This window comes from Zootoca vivipara, chromosome 10 (genome assembly GCF_963506605.1).
Source record: "Zootoca vivipara chromosome 10, rZooViv1.1, whole genome shotgun sequence".
NCBI lineage: Eukaryota > Metazoa > Chordata > Lepidosauria > Squamata > Lacertidae > Zootoca > Zootoca vivipara.
The window spans coordinates 2,034,723-2,055,444 of NC_083285.1; the positions used below are offsets into that span (position 1 = coordinate 2,034,723).

General features: G+C 43.9%; 1 protein-coding gene across 4 annotated transcripts in view; it reads right to left on the reverse strand.

The window, feature by feature from the left end:
- The window catches only part of CAMK1D (calcium/calmodulin dependent protein kinase ID), a 163,240-nt gene that overhangs the window by 62,767 nt on the left and 79,751 nt on the right, over positions 1 to 20,722 (reverse strand). For all 4 annotated transcript variants that reach the window (XM_060279482.1, XM_035127659.2, XM_060279483.1 and 1 more), the window contains one exon: positions 18,276 to 18,407. In XM_060279482.1, coding sequence (XP_060135465.1) covers positions 18,276 to 18,407 — 132 coding nt within the window. The remainder of the gene's footprint in view (positions 1 to 18,275; positions 18,408 to 20,722) is intronic.

Consider the following 20,722-nt stretch of genomic DNA (forward strand, 5'->3'; position numbering starts at 1 on the left):
CGACACAATACTGAAAGGTGGAATAGAACTGTATTTCCAAATGCAGGCATCACACTATGTATTTTCCTAACACTGATGATCACTAACTGCTCCACAAAACGCCCTTCATCTCAGCTGAAAATAATAATAAACAAACCCCAGAGAACAACAGAGTGTCAGGACAGACACGATTCACTTCCCTTTCTGTATACAGAAGCAGGCAGGTTTTGCCAAGTCAGATTTGCTGAACTTATTCAGAATTTTGCAATCAGAAAATCTAGAAATAAGCTATTTTAATTTCAGGTAAGCACAGTAACAGAAGTGCATAATATGCTCACAACATTCTTTAAGGCCCCAAGAAATAATATTCTGTGAAAGCAAACCACAATTAGCTCCCAGTAAAAAAACATGGATGCCCAAACTTCTCATGGGCTGTGCAAGCAAAGAGGTTTCCAGCTCTGCAATACTTTGATTGCATTCATTATTTACTCTAAGTTTACTCAGTTTTTATGACAATCCATTATGCAATACAAAGCATGTGTCCTGCTCCCTCAGATGATTCTGCCCTTTCTCCCTTGCTCTCAGCCTCTCACAACGATGTTTATCCATCTCTTCTTTCAAATGCAGCTGTTATGCTACATTATTCCAATGTGTTATATATTTTTACATTGCTTTTATGATGTTTGTTTACAATGCATTGATATTAGTTTGGCTATATTTTAAGCGGTTTTATGGAGGCATTTGCCTTATTTATTAAATAAATAATGAACAAGACATTATGTAAAACAACAAAGCATTTATCATGTGAAATAATCAAAGTTATAATCAGCAGGACAGTATTAACTCTCTTGGCAATTAGGCTCACTTTGGTGGAAGCAGGTGTTATTTGATGGCAATGAAGCATAAGTATATTTTAAAGAAAGGAGAATGGTGGCCTTACTTGAACCTTTGAGATTTAGATTTTGTTCATGAATGTGGGAATGTTCAGGCGTGTGGAGATATTGTTTAATATATCCTATCCTAGCTTGTGTTAGTAAGCTTCAAACTTAGCAGAGTTACATTCCCCTTTGAGACAAGCAGAAACGGTTGCACAGGCTTGCTAAAGCCTCTAGAATAATATATATATTCCTGGTACTTTTCCTCTGAATCCCTCTTAAGAGAAAAGACACAACACAGAGCCCTTTAAAAGCATGAAAGAGTTTACTCACGAGACATCCTGAGTTAACAGCACAATCTCAGAAGGCAGCCTTGCTTAGAAAAAGTAATATATACATGTGGAGTCCAATCATGTGAAGTCCGTCCCAGATCAGTGGCAGGAAGTCCACTGCTGACCTGGTCAGATGTCCCTCCATGTGGTCACTCTAGGAAATGTTGTGACTTGACTACTCCTGGTTTACATTCCCACAATGAGAAGTAGGAAGGAGTGGCAGTGAAGAAAGTAAAGAATTCGAACCGTCAACCTTCTGATCAGCAAGCCCAAGAGGCTCAGTGGTTTACCTTTTACCTAGCAAAGAATTAATTTCCCATCCCATCAGTGACTTTTTCAGCAATTGGTCAAAAATGTAGAACAGATTCTGGAGCTTTGCTATATTTAAGTCACACTTGTAATTCACACATAGTGACTCATTTTTCCCTAACCATTGCATCTCATTGGTTCAAGGTATTTAGAATGAATGGTAGTTATTAAAGGAAGCCCAAAATAAGCAAGAGTGCTGCATTCTGCGCTGGAACTGGTGCACAGAGGGTCCTTTGATAAAATAATCTCCCCCTTTGGTGGGCCAAGAAATCATGCTATAACTAAGAATGGATGTTGTGTTAATAAACTATGTAATTTCTATCTCTCTCTTAATGAAATAAGACAGGCTGATGGACCGTTGGACATGCAAGATGTTCATCATCAACCGACTACAAAGACATGTTAACAATACCCTGCAAGGGCTGTGTGGCAAGGTTAAGGATGGAGTTAAAAGGTGGCAAATATTTCAGGGTCACTGACAACAGGTTTTTGGTTTAAATAATAAAAACTAGCAGACTTCCCCCAGAAGGGATAAATTTGGATTAAATGATGGGAAGAGGCACAGGCTGGCATTTTGATACAACATTTGTGTGCATGAGGAGCACCTATCCCACAATGTCCTCCACAGAATCATTGTCGGTGGTGATACTAGTCCTCAAGAGTCATTTAGTACTTGTGACATGATCATGTCTCCCTCATCAAAATGCTCAGGGAGATGAGGAACGGAAGCAAGGGTGCATCCAAATAAGAAATGTTGCAGTAATGGGGAACTTCAGCTACCCTGATGTTTCATAACACTAGAATTTGTGGACACCCAGTGAAGCTGAATGTTGCAAGATTCAGAAATCCAGAGCAGATTTAGGGGGCACAGAAGCAGGGGCAAAGGAAGGCTAACCGGCACCCAGTGTGGGGTGTCGGGGGCGGGGCAAACTTCCCAGCGGCAGAGGGATCCCACCGGCGTCCGTACGGTGCTCAAGCGGCGCCATCAGCACACCGCCCCGTGTGCTACGTATGCGCGTTGCAGTACGTAGCGGCGCTACGCATGCACAGTAGGTAGTGGTGCTGTGCCTGTGCTGCAGTTGGTTTGCCACCACTGCTGCTTGAGCATCATACGGACAGCGGTGGGAAACCCCCGCCGCTGCAGCCGCTTGTCACCCCCCTCAGAGATGGCACCTAGGGCGGATCATGCACATCTTTCAAATGCTTTGGTGGTCATGAGCGCAACTCTCTTATAAGGCTTCAGTTAAACTTTGGTTCACATTGCTGTATGCAACAGCCATTCCCCTATGTTCCAACTGCGGAGGGGCGAGGGGGTTCAATGAAATCAGTTTCCCAAGTTTTCAAATTTGTGGAATCTTTTATTTCAGCATAGGTATAAGATATGCATAGCAAAAACAAAAACAAAAAAGCAAAATACCCATGCCTCTCCATCAGAGAGAGGGTTTGAGTGTGTGAAGAAAGAAACACAATTAACACCAGACCAATCAGGCATGTGATTCATATAAATGTGATCCACTTTATTGCTCTGGTGAAAAATGAAGGTGCAGAACTATGATTTACATATTCAGTACAGAATTTGGGGGAAGTAGATTTGAAGCTATCATTCATTACATATATAAACACACTTCTAATGAAAGAGATTTTAGATTTGGCAACATTGCAATTTTTTGGCACGAGCTGTTAAAATACTCTTAAATTAAGCAAATCCTTCACCGATCTAATCGTGACTCAGCACATTTTATTTCACCTGCTACATTTGGGAGGGGTTTTTGTTTATCCAGCTTTGGCTGTGGATTTCTCTTCCTTCGTGAGCTGGCTTTTATTAAGTATTCTCCACCAATTTTCCATGGGATATTATTTATTGCCACCTGACACAATCCCCTGTAATGAAGGCAGCTAATCTCCAAAGTTCTTATTTTGTTCCAACTCTCTGTAATTGTGGCTTGTCAAGAAATGTCTTTAAATTTCATTCGTCAGCATTTGCTCAGGGGATTTAGAGCCTGGGGGCCAACTCCCAGATTGAAAAATCCGGGATTGGCAGCGGCGCGGCAGCGGAAGTCGCTCTGCGGCCATTTTGGAACTGGGCAGAGCAGCACCAGAAGTCGCTTCTACGCATTCTCTGCCCATTTCAAAAATGGCCGCAGTGCCAGAAATCGCTTCTGCGCATGTCCAGAGACTCCAGACATGTGCAGAAGGAGCCTCCCCGGGCCGGTAAGAATCTGTGGGATTTACGGGGATTTTTTAAATCCAGGCTGCCAGCGGGAAACAGTTGGAAAAACAGGGGTTTCCCGGGGAATATGGGAGACTTGGCAGCTATGATTTAGACTGTGCAGTGGACCCTGAAATTTTAAGCACACGGGCTAAATGGAAAAAGAAAACTGCTCTTGCTGAGATGATGAATTGGCTGAAATGTGTGATTAAGACAACTGGAGGCTTACCAAATCACTGTCTCCAGGCACTGTCTCCATCCTAAATATCTTTGCAGAAGCTTATGAAAAGCTTGGCCTATCACTCAACATCCAAAAAACCAAGTGCTGCACCAACAAGTACAAACCAACCCCTCTGCAGCGCCACAAATCCAACTCAGTGGTGTAACGTTGTAAAATGTCGATCACTTCTCCTACCTGGGCAGGCAACTTTCCACAAGGGCCAACATTGATGCCGAAATCCAGCATCGCCTGAGCTCTGCAAGTGCGGCTTTCTCCCGATTGAAGTGCAGAGTATTTGAGGACCGGGATATTCGCAGGGAAACCAAAATGCTTGTTTACAAAGCTATTGTACTACCAACCTTACTATATGCTTGTGAAACATGGACCACTTATAAACGCCATCTCCAACTCCTCGAAAACTTGCTTAGGTGGTACATGAGTAATGATTCTGGATAAATAAAAGGAGTGCTAAGAAAAATAATCACATGCTATCAAAGGTAGCTAGGTACAACAGCCAAGTTTTTAAATGATACACTGGGAAACATTTTTCTTCTGTCATCTTTTTTGGTTTGGGTGTGGCACCCAATGCAATTATTTGCTTCTGCATCCCTACATGTGAAATAAATCAATCAAGAAATAATTAGAGGTGTGTTTGTTTTGGATTATGCAAAGCAGAACACAACCTTGTTCCTAGGCTACCTGTTTCTATTAAACCAGCACAAAGCTATACCTGACTTTTCAAAAGCAAATAAACAAGATAACAAATATTCAACATATTCTCTAGCCTGTGGCTATAGAGAGGTAAAATTAGACAGGGCATCCCAACTAGAGGACTGTCCCTATTTTGTAATTTCCACAATGAAAAAGTTTTGCATTGGCTGAATATTTGAAGCTGCCTTGTAGCCTTAAACTACTGATCACCTAGCCCAGTCTTGTCCAACCTGGTGCCCTCCAGTTGATGTGGGACTCTAACTCCCATCAGCTCCAGTCAGCAGGGCCCATGGTCATGGGGTGATGGGAGCTGCAGTCCAGAACATCTGGAGGGCACCAGTTTGGGGTAGATTGACCTAACCAGAGATGGCATGTTCTACTTGGCAGCAGTCCTTTTAACCAAGGTCCTTTTAACCAAGGTCCTTTTAACAGGATGTCTTGGGGACTGAGCCTGGAAGCTTTTACATGCAAAAATGTACTGGAAGAAACCTACCCACTTCTCTTTGCTGTAATGCATGTGCCGAAACCATTTAAGCCTCCTCCCGCCTCAATACTGGTTTATACATGTATGTTCATCAGTCATTGATGGTAGCATCAAGTGATGACATTTGTGCGTAATCAGAATCATAGAATCAAATAATTGTAGAGTTGGAAGGGACCTTGAGGGTCATCTAGTCCAACTCGCTACAATCCATCCATGACAGATGACCAACCTTCAAGAAGGAAAGTCTACCACCTCCCAAGGGAGACTGTTCCACTGTCAAACAGCTCTTACTGTCAGAAAGTTATTCCTGATGTTTAGCTGGAATCTCTTTTGACAGAAACTTCCTCCATGCCACTGGTCCCATCACCTCCTGGCAAATAGAAGGGGAAGAAATGGAGGCAGTGAGAGATTTTACTTTCTTGGGCTCCTTGATCACTGCAGATGGTGACAGCAGTCACGAAATTAAAAGACGCCTGCTTCTTCGGAGAAAAGCAATGACAAACCTAGACAGCATCTTAAAAAGCAGAGACATCACCTTGCCTACAAAGGTCCGTATAGTTAAAGCTATGGTTTTCCCAGTAGTGATGTATGGAAGTGAGAGGGGGACCATAAAGAAGGCTGATCGCCGAAGAATTGATGCTTTTGAATTATGGTGCTGGAGGAGACTCTTGAGAGTCCCATGGACTGCAAGAAGATCAAACCTCTCCATTCTGAAGGAAATCAACCCTGGGTGCTCACTGGAAGGACAGATCGTGAAGCTGAGGCTCCAATACTTTGGCCACCTCATGAGAAGAGAAGAATCCTTGGAAAAGACCCTGATGTTGGGAAAGATTGAGGGCACTAGGAGAAGGGGACGACAGAGGACGAGATGGTTGGACAGTGTTCTCGAAGCTACGAACATGAGTTTGACCAAACTGCGGGAGGCAGTGGAAGACAGGAGTGCCTGGTGTGCTCTGGTCCATGGGGCCACGAAGAGTCGGACACGACTAAACGACTAAACAACAACAATTCTAATCACACTCACCTGGAAGTAAGAACATTGAGTAACACTGAGAATTTACTTCCAGGTAAAAGTGTATAGAATTGTAGCAAAAAAATTATTGCTTGCTGCTCAACACGGTGAGGGCACAGAGAGCTGCTTAAATTGCATTCCCTACATGCACCTTCCAAACCTTTGAATATCTGAATCACCACCTCTTGTAATGCCATGATGTTGCAGTTTCAAAGGTTGCAACCATATAAACATTTGAGAATGATCTGTGTTAATTATCTAAGGAAATATGTAACTGAAACTTTGAAATAATAATATGGCAAGCCACGAAGCTTACCACTCCGCCCCTTGCTTCCTCAAGGGTCTGGGAATGTTGGGGGGGGGTGGCAAGGAAGCCCAGAAAGCAGCCCTCCACCTTGTATGGGGAGGTTCAGTTCAGGAGCTTCCTGACTTTTCGTGATTTTGCATGCAGACCCCTGGAACCAAACCCTGCCTATACTGCAGGTTACCTGTAAAACAAAACTAAAACTGACTGAATTGAACTGGGAAGAATAATTGTGTTGTGAAGGAAGCAGTATGGAATAAAAGAAGCACACAGTGTCATAAATTGAATATAGATTATATTGCAGGTCACACAGAGCAGACCGAAAGCTGAAGAATAAGCATGAAACATCAGCCCCTGTAGCCCTCCTAATGACAGTGGGGTCTGACTGGGCTCAAATTAGGAATCTTGGTAGACCACAAACTTGACATGAGTCACCAGTGTGATGCAGCAGCTAAAAAAGCCAATGCAATTCTGGGCTGCATCAATAGGAGTATAGCATCCAGATCAAGGGAAGTAATAGTACCACTGTACTCTGCTCTGGTCAGACCTCACCTGGAATACTGTGTCCAGTTCTGGGCACCACAGTTCAAGAAGGATACTGACAAGCTGGAACGTGTCCAGAAGAGGGCAACCAAAATGGTCAAAGGCCTGGAAACGGTGCCTTATGAGGAACGGCTTAGGGAGCTGGGTATGTTTAGCCTGGAGAAGAGAAGGTTAAGGGGCGATATGATAGCCATGTTCAAATATATTAAAGGATGTCATATAGAGGAGGGGGAAATGTTGTTTTCTGCTGCTCCAGAGAAGCGGACACGGAGCAATGGATTCAAACTACAAGAAAGAAGATTCCACCTAAACATTAAGAAGAGCTGTTCGGCAGTGGAATTTGCTACCAAGGAGTGTGGTGGAGTCTCCTTATATGTCAATATGTCAATAATGCTTTGATGGTGTTTCCTGCTTGGCAGGGGGTTGGGCTGGATGGCCCTTGTGGTCTCTTCCAACTCTATGATTCTATGAAAGTGGGCCCAAACTGGGCGCAGAATGAACATGGTGTTTTATGAGTTTAGGAGAAACTAGTTCCATTTCCCAAGCCCTATTAGAAACCTAACTGGATGAAGTAAGGTGGAGAGGCTGCCCCATGAGCAGAGATGATGTGCAGAATAGGTGACACTCATTGCAATGAACTGTGTTTCCACAGCACATTATGTCAACCACAACTTGGCCACAACCGGACACAGCATCTCTATACATGTTACTGAAGAGTATTTATATTATTTGTTTACAGACTTTTTGGGATCCCAATTCTTCAAGCACCACCTCTTCCCAAATGAACTGCCCCAGACCCTGTGATTGTCATCTGAGGCTCTTCTCTGGAGGGCGGCAACAGGAGAACAGGCCTTTCCAGTGGTGGCTCCCCACTTGTGGAATGCTCTCCCCAGGCAATCAGGCAAAAACATTCCTCTTCTGCCAGGCTTTTTGCTTTTGCTTATCTGTGGTCTCCTTCAGTGGGTGGGTGTTTAAATCCTGACTTTTTAAAATATGCAGATGTTTTAAGATTTTTTCACTGTTTTGTTTTATGCTGGTTTTAAGGTATGTGTTATTAATTTATTGCTGTAAGTTGGGAACATGATAGAAACTGATCACCCACAACAGGAGTGTGGAAAACTGTACTTTCGGGCCACAATCTGAATAAGAAAGTTGCCCCATCTTGCAAACCATCCCTAGTCCACAGAATGGGAAAAGAATACCTAAGATAGATAGATAGATAGAGAGAGAGAGAGAGAGAGAGAGAGAGAGAGAGAGAGAGAGAGAGAGAGAGAGAGAGAGAATGATTCTTACACTGTAAATATATTGCACAACATAGTTACCGGTAGTTCAGACATGTGGAAGTACCTCCAAAACACTGTGAAGGTCAATGAGATACCTGTGGAGCCTGAGAACAGCTTGATCAGCTTGAGAGTAAGAAGAAAAGAGTCCTGCTTTTAAGTGGACTTTCTCATCCAAAAGCCTGTTTCAGCTTTTCTCATGACAACAAGGATCTCTGGTGGAGAATGACCCTTTACTATCCTATGCCCACTGTGTTTGGCCCTCAGAGTGAATCATTCTGTCGCCACCAAACTGAGTTGGAGGGGAGGGAAAGCCTGAGAGTGTTTTGCAGCAACACACACACACACAAAACCCTGTAAGTTTCAGGGAAAGCTTTAAAGGTCAGTTTCTTTGTGAGGAGAGAGTACTAATAATAATAATAATAATAATAATGGTTAGTAGTAATAATATTCCACTCATCTGACTGGGCTGCCCCAGCCCAAAGCTGCCAAGTTTTCGCTTTTCTCGCGAGGAAGCCTATTCAGCATAAGGGAAAATCCCAGTAAAAAAGGGATAACTTGGCAGCTATGCCCCAGCCACGCTGGGCAGCTTTCAGCTCCTTGTGCAAAACAAGGAAATTTCCCCCAAGCTAACTCTCCCCTTCCCTGGTCAATTAATTTATGTTCCCACCCAGTCACAAAATCCAGGTTTCCAACTGAGTGAGGAACCTATGGCCCACATCAACAATATATAATTACATGTAGTACATTAGCATATAGTGTATCAGTATTTAAATCTCTTAATGGATTGGGATCGTTTTACTTAAGGGATTGCTTTGCCCCTTTGTGCATACTTGAGTGTTTCAATCTACAAAACTTCTACTCTTAGCTGCTTTGCTGAGAGTGTGTTCTGCATTAGTGATGGATTTATCCTGCTTTAGTTTGTTCTGTGATGCTTCCTCAATGTCACCACAGTATTGCTGGCCAGAGGAGCTATAATGCAACAAAAGCAGGACAAAAATAAACCGGAACATTTGTGGTATAAAAAGTTATGGGATTCCAATAGGAAGCGCACTGACTGGAAATAAACCAGGGACTTCCCCCAAGCTTCGGCAGGTGCAGTTTTGAAAGTGGGATTGTGTATGACAGCTCCAATAGCATCATGAGCACAAATCATCATATATGCACAATGAAAAGGACATGCTTGTCTGCTCCACATTTTCACGTTTGGGGTTTTGGACCTCTCTGCCTATTAGTTTCAGACACCTACTAAAAACTTTTTTGTTTCATAAAGCCTATCAGGATGTATAATCTAGTTACTTATGCTTGTTTTTTTTAAAACTATTGCTGGCTTTGTTTTGTTTATTTGATTATTCTTTTATATTGTTTTTATGTACACAGCTTAGCAATTTCTCGATTAAGCAGCATATAAATTCTTCTAAAATGAAATAAATAAATAAAGCACAAACCTGTGCACATATGAGAAAGCAACTTTGCATAATAATAAAAAAATCACAATAATATTCAAAGTGTGGAGAGGACAATGTCTTTAGAGCAGCTCGTGTGTCTCCTCTCCACCCATCTCAGCTTATGTGTGGGGAAGCCTGGCAGTCACCCGAGAGCTTTCTTTCCACTTTCTAAGGATGCTCTTCAACTGCCCAGCTTGGCTCAAAGTGTGTGCTCCGACATTTTCTCATGCTACAACTTTGGTTTTTTCTCAGAGTCTTCGGTCCAGCATACCTGAAGGAGGGTCTCCACACCCATCGTTTGGCCCGGACACTGAGTGCCTACTGCCAAGGGCCTTCTGGCGGTTCCCTCACTGCAAGAAGCCAAGTTACAGGGAACCAGGCAGAGGGCCTTCTCGGTAGTGGCCACCCGCCCTGTGGATCACCCTCCCATCAGATGTCAAAGAGGAAAATAGTTACCAGATTTTTAGAAGACATCTGAAGGCAGCCCTGTTTAGGGAGGCTTTTAATGTTTAATAGATTATTGTATATTATTTTATGTTGGAAGCTGCCCAAAGTGGCTGGGGAAATCCAGCCGGATGGGCGGGGTACAAATATATTATTATTATTATTATTATTATTATTATTATTATTATTATTATTATTATGTCCTTCTGGGAACTCTCTCTTCAATGTCACACCTGTGCCAGGTAAAAAACCCCAAACCCCGTGTTTCAAAACACACCACTCAGACGAAAATGCATGCAGGTTGCAAACCAGCGTTCTCTAGTGGTGGCTACACTGGTACTGCACCTATAAAAGCTTCCCTCTCAACAGCACCTCGGCTCCCCTTTACAGACTAGGCCGAATGGAGGAACTGACTTGCCAGGGTGGGGGTTGGGGGGAGGGGATGGGATGGGATAGGTCAGGACATGGTGGGACCAGTCACAGGGATGAGCTGGGGGTGGGAGCAGGAGGGGGTGTGATATGGGTTGGAACAGGGTGGGGGGAATCACAGGGATACGCCGGGGGGCAGGATACGTCATGGATCGGCACAGCGTGGGGGGAATCACACAGATGAGCCACAGCAATGCGTGGCCGGGCCAGCTGGTATGTCATATAAATGTTGTGTATCCTGCGCATTCTGGAAAGGTGAAATGCCACTACCAAATGTGCAGGTGACACCCACAACATATAAAACAGGCCGCTTTAATATTTTCTCTGGGAATCCAGGAAGGGGATGTGCAAGGATCCCACTTGAGAAATGTCACTATACTTACGATTTAGATCCTTCTAACATTTCTCAAATGTTTCTTCCAAGCAGGAGTCTTCAAAGTGAGATAGGGGTTCATATATTTTTGTCTGGGAGACACAGCAGCTCTGCCCCCCCTTTGGGCTCTGAATATTATTAGTTGTATAAGCATCAACCATAATTCAAATAAGAGTGAAGCACCCAGAAATAAAAGGTTAAGAATGCTTAACTTTCAGCTGAATTGTAGTCATTGTTGTCCAGGATCAGTACTTAAGCAGTTTGTTCAACAGTGACGCTGGAGGCAATGACGCAATGTCAGCTTCTGATAACTTGGAACTCTAAACTCAATCTGACAGCTGCACCCTAACACTAGTAAGTTACTTGGCAACGTCAAACATTCAACCAATGTTTCCTCACTCCCTATCATTCTGAGAAACAAATTCCATGGAAGTTGTTTTGCTCATTTCCCTTAAGGGAAAAACACTCCCATACCAGCCTGGCAAAGAAACAAGGTAAACCCTTTTTCACCAGGGAGGGAGGGAGGGTGATCCTCCTTGTTTGACAAATTAGTTGCCAATCTATAGCTATAGAAACGTAAACTGGGTGTGTGTGTTCGTCTCCAATGTTCAACGAAATCGCTTGACCGATTGCGTTCAAATTTGGACACAAAGTCAAATGTGACTACGAGAGCAAGCCCATACTGTTTTCAAAGACCTGTCACCTACACCAGGTAAAAACCCCAAAACCCTGTGTTTCAGAACTCACAAATCAGATGAAAGTGCATGCTGGGAGCGCAGGAGAAATTCCACAACAGTGCCCTCTAGCGACGGCTACACTTGTACTGCACCTAGGAAAGCTTCACTCTCCACTGTATCTCGGCTTGGCTTTGCAGACTAAGCAGCTTTCCAGACTAGGCCAAGTGGAGGTGGGGGCTTGTTTGGGTGGGGGCTGGGGGGAGGAGGGGGCGGGATAGGTCATGGGTCAGAACAGGATGGGGGAGTCACAGGGATGCGCCTGTGCAAACATAATACACGTAAAACAGGGGACTCTGAAGGTGAGGGGGTCTGAAGGGGGACTCTGAGGCTCCATTTAACAGACTGAGCCACAGCAACGGGTGGCAAGGCCAGCTAGTTATTTATAAGATGAATGGGACTCTCCTTCCCTTCACAAAAGCATAGATAGGAACCTCTCTTCGGTGACTACAATAGACGTTGTCATGGAGAATTACAGCTTGTGAGAAGTTCATACACATCTGGAATGCTACATAACATTTAGTCAGAGAATTCAAAAGGTATGCAAAACTCATACAATGTACAAATGCACTACCACCCATACAGGGACTCAGGTGGCACTGTGGTCTAAACCACTGAGCCTAGGGCTTGCTGATCAGAAGGTTGGCAGTTCAAATCCCCGCGACGGGGTGAGCTCCCGTTGCTCGGTCCCTGCTCCTGCCAAACTAGCAGTTCGAAAGCAAGTGCAAGTAGATAAATAGGTACCACTCCAAGCGGAAAGGTAAACGGCATTCCTGTGCACTGCTCTGGTTCGCCAAAAGTGGCTTATTCATGCTGGCCACATGACCCGGAAAAACTGTCTGCGCTCAAGTGTCAGCTCCCTTGGCCAGTAAAGCAAGATGAGCACCATGACCCTAGAGTCGTTTGCGACTGGACTTAACTGTCAGGGGTCCTTTACCTTTACCTTATCACCCATACACAAAACACCCTTATAAGTCTTTCAGGAAACAAGAGCTAACAAAAGATTCTATTTGTTTCAAATACACAGTATATTCCAATTCTTTCTCTCCACTAAGAGGAAGAAAACTACACATGAATCTGAGACTCAGAGAAAGCCCAAAACTATCCCTGGAATGCAATGACTGAGCAGGCTCTGCAATCCAGCCAAGTTTTAGCAAGCTTCCAGGTAAGCCATTAGTCCATACGACAGTCTTAAAGTTTCTTGACAAGGAGTCTTATATAATCATCAGTGTGCTTGTAAATGGCATAATTATACTGTAGACTGTAAACAGTTTCAGGATTCCACAAAACATTTTGTGACCAGCCAAGATGTATTGCAGTCTGTTCAGTGCACGGCAACCTTCCTCTCATTGCAGCCACAGGGAAGCAGCAACATCACTTCTTGTCTCTTGGCTCCCACTTGTACTGAGACTTTCAGCTCAATTAAGGCTTTATTGCAAAAATCACCATAGCTGCCAAGTTTTCCTTTTTCTCGCGAGGAAGCCTATTCAGCATAATGGAATTTCCCTTAAAAAAGGGATAACTTGGCAGCTATGAAAATTACTACAGCACCCCAACACAGATCAGGTTAAACCATTCAGAAATCACAGCAGAGGTCTAGAATACATGGCTAGGCAAAAGCTAAAACATTATCCCAATACTTGACATGTCCCGAAGCTTCCTTTTCAAAGAGCAGGACTGGCACAGTCATTTGTATGGTTGTCTTCCTAAGCGGGTGGCGCTGTGCTCTAAACCACTGAGCCTCTTGGGCTTGCTGATCGAAGGTTGGCAATTTGAATCTCTGCGATGGGGTGAGCTCCCATTGCTCTGTCCCAGCTCCTGCCAACCAGTTTGAAAGCATGCCAGTGCAAGTAGATTAATAGATACCGCTGTGGCAGGAAGGTAAATGGTGTTTCTGTGTGCTCTGGCACTCGTCACGGTCCTCTGTGTGCCAGTAGCAGTTTAGTCATGCTGGCCACATGACCCAGAAAGCTGTCTGTGGACAAATGCTAGTTCCCTCAGTCTGAAAGTGAAATGAGCGCCGCAAATCCATAGTCACCTTTGAGTGGACTTAACCGCCCATGGGTCCTTTACCTTTACCACAGGACTGGGCAAGCAAGTGGGCACACCTATGAGTGGGCAGAGTATGCTGGGCTTGCTTGTGCATTCTTGGCAAGGGAGGCAAACATATAACCTGTCGCCCTCCAGATCACCCCTGACCATTGGCGGCCGCAGATTCTCCATCCCAGGAACACAGAGTTCACTCTGGGATAAGGACCACTGAAAATGTAGGGCTCCCAATCACACCATGTAGTTAAAAGGAGAAAAGATCAGTATAGAAAGCTATTGCACAAAGCCTTGTGACTGACAGGCATAGTGGGCTCCAGCTGCTTCCTTCCTCTTTGAGTGTTTAGTATTTGCATATATACTTCTCAGGTCTCCACAATATTAAGTATCATGTATATCTCTGTTGTCTTAAACATGGTTTATTTATTATTCCTGTCTAGTTTCATATTGGACTAAAAGAGCCTGAAGCTGCTTTCTATTACTTTATCTGATGAATGTCCCTTTTAATTTCAACAGATTCACTTCAGTTTCTCTGTGGAAACAGGTGAAACTGGATTATTCATGGTGTAATAAGATTTAGAAAAGTGATACAGGGTGGGGGCTGTCCAACTCTATTAAGAATTAAAAATGCACAAAGACTTAAAATTAATAACATAAATACCTTGTGGATCCAATATATCCAGCTATGGCATCTTAAAGGTAGAGGTAAAGGTGCCCCTGACCGTTAGGTCCAGTCGCGGATGACTCTGGGGTTGCAGTGCTAATCTCACTCTATGGGCCAAGGGAGCCAGTGTTTGTCTGCAGACAGCTTCCGGGTCATGTGGCCAGCATGACAAAGCCGCTTCTGGCGAACCAGAGCAGCACACAGAAATGCTGTTTACCTTCCCGCTTGGAGTGGTACCTATTTATATACTTGCACTTTGACGTGCTTTTGAACTGCTGGGTTGGCAGGAACTGGGACCGAGCAACGGGAGCTCACCCCATCGCAGGGATTCAAACCGCTGACCTTCTGATCCGCAAGCCCTAGGCTCAGTGGTTTAACCTTCCTGCTTGGAGTGGTACCGATTTATCTACTTGCACTTTGACATGCTTTTGAACTGCTAGGTTGGCAGCAGCAGGGACCAAACAATGGGAGATCACCCCGTCGCAGGGATTCAAACCGCTGACCTTCTGATCCGCAAGCCCTAGGCTCTGTGGTTTAGACCACAGCGCCACCTGCGTCCCCCACTAAGGCATCTTACAAGAAATTAATGCATGCAAATTAAAAACGCCAAAGGAAACAACTGGAAAACAATACAGAAAAACAATAGCCTAGATCAGGCATATCCAACAGGTAGATCGTGATCTACCGGTAGATCACTGGATGTCTACCGTAGATCACTGGTAGATCCAAAGAAGCTGAACAACTGTGGCTCCCCTAAAAAAAGCTCAACATTTTACCTCCTCCCTGAAAAAACTCAACAACTTTCACTTGAACCCTAAAAAGGGGGGGGGGGTAGATCACTGCCAGTTTTTAACTCTGTGAGTAGATCGCAGTCTCTTGGGGGTTGGCCACCCCTGGCCTAGATCTAACATCACATTCCCAGAATCGGAGCAAATTGAAAGCCCCAATTGCCATTTGTTGTACTTCAGCTTTAAAGAGCAGGTTTTAATGAGGAAAGTTCCAAGGCGGGAAAAAAAGCACAGACCTATTCTTGGAAAGCAGAGTGTGAAAGGTAGGTGTGGACAAGCCCTTAGAGAATGCAATCCTGGGAAATCCCCCTTATCGACTGATGCTCTGACTGTACTAGCACATATCTGTAGCACATGGAGCGGCTGTACATTCAACATATTACCACTGAATCAAGCCACACTGCAAATTATGTAGAGCTGTTGCTCACAGATGAGCCTGCAACCAGAGCTAAAGACACAGCCTTAGATACAGATAGGCTGCTTCAAAGATTTTCTCCCCATCTCCATTGTAGGACATAGCATCTCATATTTTCCATTTAAGTAACTGACCTACTTAAATTACAATAGCATAGATTCTGATCTGAAATTAGAGACTCTAGGCTCAGCGAAATGTATGTTACAAATGCCTGCCAGCATTCAGCACTGTATGCAGTCACATACTCCTAGAATAATAAAGATCTTACCATTCACATTGCCCAGGCAGGAGTTAAAAGAGTTTTTGTTTAGAAATGAGACATTTAGGGAAATTCAAAGCCTCCCAGCATAGCTGAACATTGTAGGCAATGTGCAATCCTATGAAAGCAGGAAGATACCTACATACCTATGTGTATAAATTTAGCAACACATGTTGAAAAGTGCTTCTGCTATGCATACAGGCCTGGAACCTATATGTCTAGCTCTTAACTGTAGGAAAACAATGCAGAAGGAGTGTGGGGCAAAGGAATAATATAATCATAGAGTTGGAAGAGACCCAAGGGCCATCCAGTCCAACCCCCTGCCAAGCAGGAAACACCATCAAAGTATTCCTGACAGATGGCTGTCAAGCCTCTGCTTAAAGACCTCCAAAGAAGGAGACTCCACCACACTCCTTGGCAGCAAATTCCACTGCCAAACAGCTCTTACTGTCAGGAAGTTCTTCCTAATGTTTAGGTGGAATCTTCTTTCTTGTAGCTTGAATCCATTGCTCCGTGTCCACTTCTCTAGAGCAGCAGAAAACAACCTTTCACGCTCTTCTATATGACATCCTTTTATATATTTGAGCATGCCTATCATATCACCCCTTAACCTTCTCTTCTCCAGGCTAAACATACCCAGCTCCCTAAGCCGTTCCTCATAAGGCATCGTTTCCAGGCCTTTGACCATTTTGGTTGCCCTCCTCTGGACACGTTCCAGCTTGTCAGTATTCTTCTTGAACTGTGGTGCCCAGAACTGGACACATTACTCCAGGTGAGGTCTGACCAGAGCAGAATACAGTGGTACTATTACTTCTCTTGATCTAGACGCTATACTCCTAATTGATGCAGCCCAGAATTGCATTGGCTTTTTTAGCTGCTGCATCACACTGTTGACTCATGTCTAGTTTGTGGTCTACCAAGACTCCTAGATCCTTTTCACATGTACTGCTCTCAAGCCAGGTGTCTCCCATCCTGTATTTGTGCCTTTCATTTTTTTTGGCCATAGTTTTTACATTTCTCCCTGTTAAAATTTATCTTGTATGCTTTGGCAGAGTTCTCTAATCTGTTAAGGTCATTTTGAAGTGTGATCCTGTCCTCTGGGGTATTAGCCCTCAAGCCCAGGATGCCCTCAAGCCCATCATCCAAGGCGTTTATAAAGATGTTGAATAAGACTGGGCCCAAGACAGAACCCTGTGGCACCCCACTAGTCACTTCTCTCCAGGATGAAGAGGAGCCATTGATGAGCACCCTTTGGGTTCGGTCAGTAAGCCAGTTACAAATCCACTGAATGGTAGCATTGTCTCTAGCCCACATTTTACCAGCTTCTTTACAAGACTATCATAGCACACCTTGTCAAAGGCCTTGCTGAAATCAAGATAGGCTACATCCACAGCGCTCCCTTCATCTACCAGGCTTGTGACTGTCAAAAAATGATATCAGATTAGTCTGACACGACCTATTTTTCAGAAACCCATGCTGACTTTTAGTGATCACAGCATTCCTTTCTAGGTGCTCACCGACTGGTTCCTTAATGATCTGCTCTAGAATCTTTCCTGGTATTGATGTCAGGCTGACTGGGCGGTAATTGTTTGGGTCCTCCCTTTTCCCTTGTTTGAATATAGGGACATTTGCCCTCCTCCAGTCTGCTGAAAATAATAGGGCAGCAATAAATGCTGGTGCACTCAACAACTAATTTTAGGAGAGGGCTAGTTTGAGGAGGTGATGAAGGGCGTTGGGCTTGGTCCTCTCTCACATCTCTATGTACTCCTCTACCAAGTCACACTTTGGGAAAAGAAGTACAAGAAATGGTTATAAAGCTGAAGATCCTCACAGCCATTGGCCAAAGGGCCCTTCAGAACATGACAAAAAACCCTACATTTCAGTGGAGCTTCACCATTATGGCAAACACTTTGCACAGGTGTTGGCATTAGGCACATATGATCCTTTATATTATATTCCAAAATGTCTATTTATTGTTCAAGCAGGCTAAAAGATAAATTTGCTATGAGTGCAAGAAAGAAACTAAATACATTTGGTAATTCACAATGGTGGCTTTTACATACACACATGCCATGACTTCACATAATAAAAACAACAACAATAATAATTTTATTACTTATACCCCGCCCAAATGGTTGGGTTTTATTTAGGTATTGTTGGAAAACTGCAAATTACATGATCTGAACTAGTGGTGGACAAGCCAGGGTGACCCAGTTTGACTTGAAACTGGGCTCAGCAAAACAAGATATTTTCCAAAAAAAAATAAGTAAGTTGGAAAACAGCTCAGTTTACTCTGAATCAGTTGCTGGACTGAATCCTGGCATGTTGCCCCATCTTGATCCCAATAAAGTGGCCTAGAGGACAATCCCAGATGTCTGTTCTGGCAACCATAATGGAAGAACATGGTTCATACTTACTTTCTCAGAACTGCAATTTCATTCTCAATGCTGCTTTCCTTCCCTTTCAGGGCTTTCTTTGGGATGCACTTGACTGCAAATAGTTTCCCAGTAGTCCTGTTTTCAGCCAAAACTACTTCAGAAAATGCACCACTGAAAAATAAAATAAAATATGCATTTCAGATTTCTTTTCTCTTGGGAGGTCCTATATTGCAATGGAAATAAATGGCACTTACTATTTAAAAAAAAACAACGTCCATGCCCTTTTTTCTTTAGGTCTTTTTTCTTTTCTTTAAATGGATGGGACCAAATACAAAGGCTCTCAAAGCAGCGCAGCAATATGAGTTTTCATGTTGCACCAGTGCAGTACACACCTGAGATGTTTCACTAGTCTCCCATACAAGGCATTGTATGAATCTGTTGTGATTGCAAATGGAATATGGAATATTCATGCAATACTGCAAAACCACAAGCTCAGGACACCAGTCAGGAAAAGAAGGTGGACATACCTAGACCACGGCCAATTTGAGTACTGTACAATAAATAGCCTTAGCTTCTAACTGTAGTTTTCACTTCCCTCAGAAGTGATGCTTAAGTTTTCATTCATGAGGAACAAAATAAAAAAAGGTTAATCACCAGGTTCCTGCCTCACGTAGAGGCAGCCATTCTACCAGGCTATAGCAGAGGAAAAGGTGGGGCTGCAGAGCCTTGACATCAGCTCAGGTGACAGGCCAGGAAGCTTTGGCTCCTCCTTTCCTTGAACTCTTTCCATTCCAGTCTATCAAGAAGGTAGGACACAGGTGGCGCTATGGGTTAAACCAGTGTTTCTCAACCAGTGTGCCTCCAGATGTTTTGGGACTACAACTCCCATCATTCCTGACCACTGGTCTTGCTAGCTAGGGATGATGGGAGTTGTAGTCCCAAAACATCTGGAGGCACACTGGTTGAGAAACACTGGGTTAAACCACAGAGCCTAGGGCTTGCCGATCAGAAGGTCGGCAGTTCAAATCCCCGCAACGGGGTGAGCTCCCATTGCTTGGTCCCTGCTCCTGCCAACCTAGCAGTTCAAAAGCACGTCAAAGTGCAATGTGGTACCGCTCCGGCAGGAAGGTAAACGGCGTTTCCGTGTGCTGCTCTGGTTCGTCAAAAGCGGCTTTGTCATGCTGGCCACATGACCTGGAAGCTGTACGCGAGATGAGCGCCGCAACCCCAGAGTCAGTCACAACTTAACCTAATGCTCAGGGGTCCCTTTACCTTTACCTATCAAGAAGAGCTAGAGGCTGTGTGGATCAGACCAAGGAGCCTTCTGTTCCCACAGCAGCCAGGCACTATCTACATGAAGCCAACATGCAGAGCATGAGAGCAGGAACAGTCTTCTGCTCATGAGAGCCAACAACTGGTAGTCAGAGGGAATACTTAATCAAAGTGACTAGCAGCATGGAAAGCCTTGTAGTATATCCCTTCCTCTCTCTCAATCCCTTATGTGCCATACATCTATAACAGTCTGATTATTTGAAAGCTGCTCCAGGAGCATTTTTGAGCTACAGAGTGAGGGTAAAATAAATATATGTATCTATCAGGGAGCCTTAACAGTATATACAGAAGTCCAAATGAACTCAATGTGAGCCAAGATGAAACTACTTAACATACCAAAGTGGTTGATGCATGGAGGGTGGGGGGAGATATGCCAAACACTTTATGCATCTGCTGCCCCCTTTCTCCCCATTGGACTCAAAACCAGGAATGAGCCCACATGCTCTAGATCAAATGTTTGTTTGTTTGTTTGTTTATACCCCACCCATCTGGCTGGGTTTCCCAATATGCTGTTCCACTGTATCCTCTCTCAACACTTTAGTGCATATGCAGTTTTACCCCTGTTCCATATTTACTTGGAAATTCAGTGGGGCTTACTCACAAGTAAGTGTTCCTAAATTGCAGCCATGAAGCAGAACCCAAACATGACATTCTGCAGCTAATTTACAGTATATTACATTTGGTGCAGTATGTCATTCAGAATTGTATTCTAGAACCTCGCACATTCCCATTTTCTTTTGATGAACACTTAGGTGCAGAAGCAGAGTGTAAGAGAGACAGTTAGCACACCTTTACATGGGAATTTGTTCAAGTCTTGTTCAGCACTACAGCACATTTACAATGCTAGTGAACCTTATATAAGACACAGTGCCTGTTGTCCTGGCTCTGGCTCAGCCTCATAAATCAGGATTAGTGATTTGAACCACACAGATAGCCTGAAATTAAAGAAACATCTCTCTTTTCACTTAACAACAGTTTCTCTTAATCTTACATGACTCCTATCAGAGTCCATGACTCTCAGGTGCACAAGTCAACCTGCAGTTGCACAAACTGGTTAAAATCATTGCCATTAATGAGGAAATCCCAACAAAAGAACAATGGCAAGAAAAATTGATGAGTTATGCGGAGTTGGCAAAGTTGATATATAAACTATG